We start from the raw sequence: 6,361 nt of genomic DNA on the forward strand, positions 1-6,361 counted from the left end.
CGCTGGCACCCGGGTGCTGGGCTTTGGGTTTCTGGGGTGGGCTCCTGTCCCCAGCCACCAGCAGAGCTCGGTGCCAGGCGCAGTGGGTGACCAGGGCGCAGGGAGGTCCCTGAGGTGCCGTGGCAGCGAGAGCAGCACCCGGCGGCTCTCCTTCACCCCTGGGGCTCCGTGGTGCACCGTGCGCGGCCCCCGGGGGTGCTGCCGGGCTCCCGGGGTGCTGCCGGCCCCACGGCTGCTTTCCTCCCGCACCGACCCCTCGCTGCTCTCAGGCCCGGCGTCTCCCCGTGCCGGGCGGGTGCTCGCTGCGGTTCCACGCCCGTCGGTTTCCTCCTCGCTGTGCCCCGACCCCGTCCTGCTGCCCCCGGTGGTGGCGGGGCCTGATCCTGCCCCCGCTGCCCTCCGGGGGCCGGGGGGGGTTCGGGCCCGGGCTGGGGGGGGGACGCGAGGCCGGGACCCCGGCGGGGCTGGGGGGGGCGGGCCGGGGGGGGCCGTGTCGCAAGATCCTAAAAATAAAAGCGCCGTTGGCCGAGGTTGTGCAACGGCGGGGGCGGGGGGGGGGGGCCGGGGGCGGGGGTCCCGCGCTGTCATCCCCAGGGCTCGGGGGGCGGACCCGGGGGGCGGGGCAGGACCCGGGGGGGGCTTCCTGCAGCAGCCCCGAGGCAGAGGCCGGGGGGGGGGGGGGGGGGGAGCCGCCGGTCGGGAGGTGCCGGTACCACCGGGGGGGCCGCGGGGGGATCCCACCCGCCCCCCCGCCCCGAGGCCGCAGGGCCCCCCCCTCGCGGCGGGGCCGGCCCCTGCGGGGGGGCACGGGGCGGCCGTGTGGCGGTGTCACAGGGCCACCTGCCGGCAGCGGCACCTCCCGGCCGCGGCTGCTGGCCCGGGGACAGCCCCGGCAGCGGGAGGAGCACCCTGGGGCGCAGCCCCCCTCCCCGGCGGCCCCGGGTCACCGGCAGAGACGGGGGGGTGTGACACGGGGCGGGGGGGGGACGGGGACGGGACGTGCCCGGGACGGGACGCACCAGAGACGGCCCCGCTCCGGCCACGAACGGGTTAAATGCCATTTTATTTCACACCCAAAAAAAAAAAAGAGAAATGTACAAAAGAAGAGGTGAGTGGCGACGGAATTCCTCGGGAGATCGCCCGGGTGGGGCCGAGCCGCAGCAATGCCCGCTCCCCGCGGGGGGACGGGGGCGACGCCAGCCCCGAGCCCCCTCCCCGAAACGTGCCCCAGCCCCATCGGCCTGCCCCCCCCCCCCCCCCGGGCCGCATCCTGCCCGGCCCCAGCACCCCCAGCCCGGGCTCCCTGGGCGCTGTGCCCCCGCGGTGCCACCCGCACCCAGAAGCGGGTGCTGATCTGGGGGGGCAAGGGGGGCGGCGGGAGGGCGTAGGGGTGTCCTTGGCCGTTTGGATTTTACATTTCTGTGTGTTTATTCTGTCCCTTCTCCCCCTGTACAAACGAGCACTATGGTCATGGGCGTAGATAACTCGGTGACGTGCGCGGTGGCGGACGCGGCCCGCGGGCACCGCGCTCACTGCAGCAGGGCCCGGACCTGCTTGGACGTGGTGTCGTCGTTGAGGTGCCGGGTGGTGTACCTGGGGGTTGGCGACGGTCACCCCGGGGCGCCCAAACTGCTCCCCCCGCAGCCCCTGCAGCCGTGGCCAGGTCCCTGGGGCGCGTGTCCCCCGGCCCCCGTGTCCCCCGGCCCCCCGCTCACCTCAGCGCGTTCAGGAGCCCCTCGGTGCTGGTCGAGGGTTGGTCCTTCAGGACCTTGATGCACCCTTTCATCTGGCAGGGAGCGAGAGAGGCAGTGAGCGGGAGGTGCTCCCGGCCCCCCCGGGGGGGACGAATTCCCCTCGAGCAGCCCAGAGACGTCCCCAGGGGGCCTCCAGCAGGAGGGACCCCGCGGGCATCGCCACTGCGTCGGGAGGAGCGGGGTGGCTGCGGCACCCCCCGCGCTCCCCACGGCCACTCACGTCGATCTTGGAGGTCTTGGCGAAGGCCCCCACGGGGTGGACGTGGTCATAGAGGATGATGACGCCGACCATCACCCGCATGCAGAAGAGGAGGGTCTCGGTGTTGGTGAAGCGGCTGCGGTACTCCCTGCGCCAGGGGAGGGGCTGGATGAGCACGGGGTGGGGGGGGGACACAGGGACCCCAGCACCGAAACGCCCCCGGGGGTACTCACGGGGTCTCCAGCATCACCCTGCAGACGCAGGCCATGGTGCTCAGGCAGTCGGTCGTGTCCTCGATCGGGAGGGTCTTGTTCTGCAGCCGGGCAGGACCCAGGGGCTGTCACCCTCCCAGCTCCCGGGGGGGCGCATCCCGGCCCCCCAGCCCAGCCTGGTCCCCACATGGAGCTGGAGCAGGAGGGGGGGGCTCGGCCCCGCTGCTTTGAGCCTTCTGCCCCCTGAGGGCCCCCCCAGCCCCGCTCACCTCCGAGACGAACTTGGTGGTGGCATTGCTGAGGGTTTTGAGCATGGGGGTGGCCTCGGCGTAGAAGAGGGACATCCTGTTGGCCATCTCGTTGTTCACCTCGCTCTCCGCATCCAGCTGCAGGGGACGGGGGGTGATGGGGCTGCACCCGCTGCCCCCACCCCAGCCACCCCCAGCCCTGCACCCCGCTATGGGGAGGCAGCCATCGGGGGGGGGGGGGGGCACCGGCCTCTCACCTGCAGGTTGTTGATTCGATTTCGGCTGATGGTCCTTCTGTAGTAGCTGAAGTCGTTCTGGATGGCGGGGTTGGTCATCTGCGGAGGGGGGGCCTGTGTTAGGGGCTGGGGCCGGGGCTGTCTTGGCACACCTGGGCTGAGCCCCGTGGTCTGGGGGCAGCAGTGCCCCCCCCCCAGCCCTCGGCTCCTGCACGATCTTGGCACCGTGCAAAACATTGGCTGCTGTGCCACGGGGCTGGGCGTGGGGACGCCAAGGGACCTGCAGCCCACATGGGGGCATGGGGGGGGGGTACCTTGAGCTCGTCGAAGCTGAGGGTGAAGTGCAGGATCTCAGCGAACTGCTTGGCCAAGGCCTGCTCCCGCTCGAGGTGCTGCGTGGGGGCATACGGGGGGCTGGTGAGGGCCTCCAGCAGGCTCCGCAGGGCGTTCTCTGTGGACAAAGCGCCGCCGGTCACCGTCCCAGCTCCGGCTGGGGAAGCCGAGGCACGGGGCAGGGCACCTCATGGCCGGGGACCCCCAGAGTTGCTCTGGTCCCGTGTTGGGGGAGGCACAGGACACAGGAGGGGGTGCAGGGTGGGGACAGGGGCTCGGGACCCTCACCGAGCCGCAGGGAGAACTCGTAGAAGCGCTTCAGCTTGGCGACGAGGGGGCACACGGCGCTCCAGGCCCTCTCCTGCAGCCGCAGGTCCCCGGGGTTCTGGATGGCCTGCGGGAGGGCGGCAGGGTTACCCTGAGCCGCGGGGCGGGCGGCGGGCGGCGGGGCTGCACCCACCTCTCGGATCTCCTGCCCAGCGCCCGTGTAGGACTGCAGCTCGGCCAGGACGCCCTGCGCCTCCTCCAGCACGGCGTTCACCTGGTTCCACACCGCCGTCTCGGCCTCCGTCGGCTGCGCATCTGCAGGGCAGCGCCCCGGGGAGAGAAACCCAGAGGGCTCTGAGCGGGGCCCGGGCAGCCGGAGCCGGAGTGGGGTGCCCGCCCCCGTCCCGCGGAGCCCTGCCAGCCTGCGGACCGGGTGCCCAGGGCCCCCCACAGCCCCCAGCCCTGGGCTGGCCCCCCAGAGCTGCGGGGTGCTGCGGGGGAGAGGGGCAGAGCGATAGCTCCTGGCCCTGGGTCTGCCCCGGCGGCTGCAGCCCCCTCCCCGGGGAGCCCCTGGGACAGTGGGGAGGGGGAGGACGTCTGGGATGGGTGCAATGCGATGGGCGACGGGGACGGGAACTCAAAATGGCGTGGATGTGGAACTCATAGTAAGTAAAACGAAAAGGAAAATAAAAATCCCATCTCACTTTCAAAGTCAAGGAAAAAATTAGGGCCTTGGTCAAGTTCGTTATAAGTCAACACTTTAAGAAGGTTCCCCATGTGAAACCTGCAAGAGAAGAAACAAGAGGAAAAAAGCGTGATGGTGAGGTGGTGCTCGGGGAAGAGGTGCTGGGCTGCGGGCAGCGGCGGCAAGAGCCCCGTCCTCCCCATGTGTGCCGGGGGCTCGAGGCGCTCCCGGTGACCCCGCGGAGCTCCCAGCCCCGGCTGCAGCCTCTTCCCCCCGATGGAGATGGGCACTGCGGATGGGGTGATGGAGAGGAAGGAGCGAAGGGAGAGCAGAGCTGCCGGGCTCCGGCGAGGAGGGCGATGCGGTGAGCGAGTCCCACGGTCGTGGCTGCAGGTGGCTCCCCTCTCGCTGCAGAGCTGGCCCCAAAACCGGGGGTCCTGGGGAGCACCCACAGCCCCATCCCTCCTGGGAGGAGGGGGCTGGAGAGGGCTGGGGGCGGTCGCGGGCTGCATGCACCCAAAGGACCCACCGGGAGCCGGGCAGGTCCCGTGCCTTGGGTCTGGGTTGGCTGCAGGGCCCCAGCCCCCTGGCCCCTGCGGCTATTTTGGGATGTGCCGGTGCTGGGGACGCGCAGCGAGCTGCACACACCCTCTCCCCGCCGGGCCGGGGCTGGTGGTTGCTGCTGCACTATTTTTATACCCCTCGCTCTTGCTCTGAGCTGTAGCCCTGGAGGAAGGAGGGGGAGAGGCAGGAAGGGGGGCCACGGAGCTGCGCCGAGCCAGGCGCCCCCGTAACGCCCCACACGCAGCCTGCAGCGACCCCAGGCCACGCTCCCCTGGCCCAGTTAGCCCAGGGCCAGCTTGGACCGGGGTCCCCAAGCCCCGTCCCACGGGTGCAGGCTGCCACCAACACACCCCTCCCCTGGCCTGGCGGGCAGCACCGATCCGTCCCCTGCCTCCCTCCTGTCCCCTGCCCCCGGACTGTCCCCGCCGTGGAGGTGGTGGGGACGTGCCCTATGGCCGCCCGGTGCCACCAGCTGAAACGGCAACAGGCACCTGCCTTAGGGCCTCTTGGGCCAGGTCCTGCTGCCGGGATGTCTCCCGCACCCCTGCCACTCGCTGGGGACGTGTCCCCACGCGGGACCCGCGGGGAGCGGTGCTCTCAGGCGTGGGGCATCTCTCGGGGTCTGGGCCCTGCTCCCCGGCCCCACGCAGCCCTTCACGGGGTGCATCCGGGGCTGCCCCCTGGGGACACAGGGCTGCTCGGGGACACTGTGCCCGTCCCCATCTTCTGGGGAGCAACCACCACGGTGGCTCTGGTCCCCTCCCCACGCCCGCCCTACTCACGGGACTTACTTTCAAAATCCAGGAAAAAATGAGGACAGTTTTCTAAATCTTTGCCCAATACCTTTATCAGGTTGCCCATGGCCAGCAGACCTGAGCGAGAGAAACAAACAGAGTGGAACAGCACCAGCACCGGCGGCTGGACACCCCGGCTCCCCGAGCCCCCCGCCGCCTACGGCACCTACCTGCACCCGCCCCGCCGGGCCCCGCGCCCCCCGGCCCCTGCTGCACCCTCCCGGCTGCGAGGCCGTGTGTGCGGAAACGGGGCCGCTGTCCCGGCACCTCTGTGTTTTCTATTTCTCGAGGCGGGGAGGGAAGCGGGGTGCGGGCTCGCGAGCGTCGCGCTTCCTGTGGGTGCCGCTCGCCGCGCCGCCCCCGCCGAGGCGCCCGGCCCCCAGCCTGCCGGGACCAAGCGGCTTCCCCAGGCCACCCCGCGGGTGACCCCATGTCCCTACGTGATGGGGCTGGGTGGGGAGCACCCCAAGGTGGGATTTCTGCCCCACAGACCCGGGCTGGGGGCCTGACACCCACACCGGTGCCTCCTGCCCACCCCTGTGGCCGTGGCCCCGGGTCCTTACCTTGGTGCCCGGTGCAGTGGCTACGGCAGGAGCAGGGGCTGTGCCACGCGCCTGGATCACTTCATGGGCCGGTGGGGACCTGCGGGGGGAGGTGCGAGGTCAGGACCCCCCCAAGCAGCCCCCACCCGGGGCCCACCAGGCGGGGACGTGCCGTGGGACGCCGGCTCCTCTGGCCGTGGCTCGCAGCCACTGGGGCAGTTGGCGGCGGAGGCGCGTGGCCCTTCCCGGGCGGCCCCGCACGCCGCTCCGCCAGCCGTCACCTTATTTGCCTCTGTTATTTTTTCATTGCCAGCAGCCGGTGGTTTTGGAAGCCGTCCAGCGCTTCCTAGAGGTGAGGTGCGCTCCACCACTTCTCCAGGCTCACCAGGCACGGGCTGAGCATCCCCTGCTCCCCACGCCCCTCGTGGTGACCCCACGGCTCGGGGACGGCTCGGGGATGACCCAGGGCGCGTGGCAGGCAGCCTGGGGCCGGGCCATCGCCCGCCTTAGGGAAGCCGAGAGATGTC

General features: G+C 71.4%; 1 protein-coding gene across 1 annotated transcript; it reads right to left on the reverse strand.

The window, feature by feature from the left end:
- Nucleotides 1-1,529: 1,529 nt before the first annotated feature.
- LOC118255637 (CYFIP-related Rac1 interactor A-like) lies at nt 1,530-5,359 on the reverse strand. The gene is made up of 10 exons (XM_035561979.1): nt 5,290-5,359; nt 3,443-3,564; nt 3,271-3,376; nt 2,964-3,100; nt 2,671-2,748; nt 2,435-2,551; nt 2,187-2,266; nt 1,975-2,101; nt 1,716-1,786; nt 1,530-1,593 (listed from the first exon to the last, which is right to left on the reverse strand). Exons 1-10 carry the CDS (start codon nt 5,357-5,359, stop codon nt 1,530-1,532), a joined length of 972 nt encoding a protein of 323 aa, XP_035417872.1.
- Between the last annotated feature and the right edge of the window lie 1,002 nt (nt 5,360-6,361).

The sequence above is a fragment of the Cygnus atratus genome, chromosome 23 (genome assembly GCF_013377495.2).
Source record: "Cygnus atratus isolate AKBS03 ecotype Queensland, Australia chromosome 23, CAtr_DNAZoo_HiC_assembly, whole genome shotgun sequence".
Lineage (NCBI taxonomy): Eukaryota > Metazoa > Chordata > Aves > Anseriformes > Anatidae > Cygnus > Cygnus atratus.

Excerpts from the sequence above, each read along its gene's own strand:
- LOC118255637 (XM_035561979.1), bottom strand. The coding sequence starts at position 5,359 with ATGGGCAACCTGATAAAGGTATTGGGCAAAGATTTAGAAAACTGTCCT. Across the intron at positions 3,377-3,442 it reads CTGGGCAGGAGATCCGAGAG|GCCATCCAGAACCCCGGGGA; the intron begins GTGGGTGCAGCC and ends GCCCTCCCGCAG. Across the intron at positions 3,101-3,270 it reads CGAGTTCTCCCTGCGGCTCG|AGAACGCCCTGCGGAGCCTG; the intron begins GTGAGGGTCCCG and ends CTTTGTCCACAG.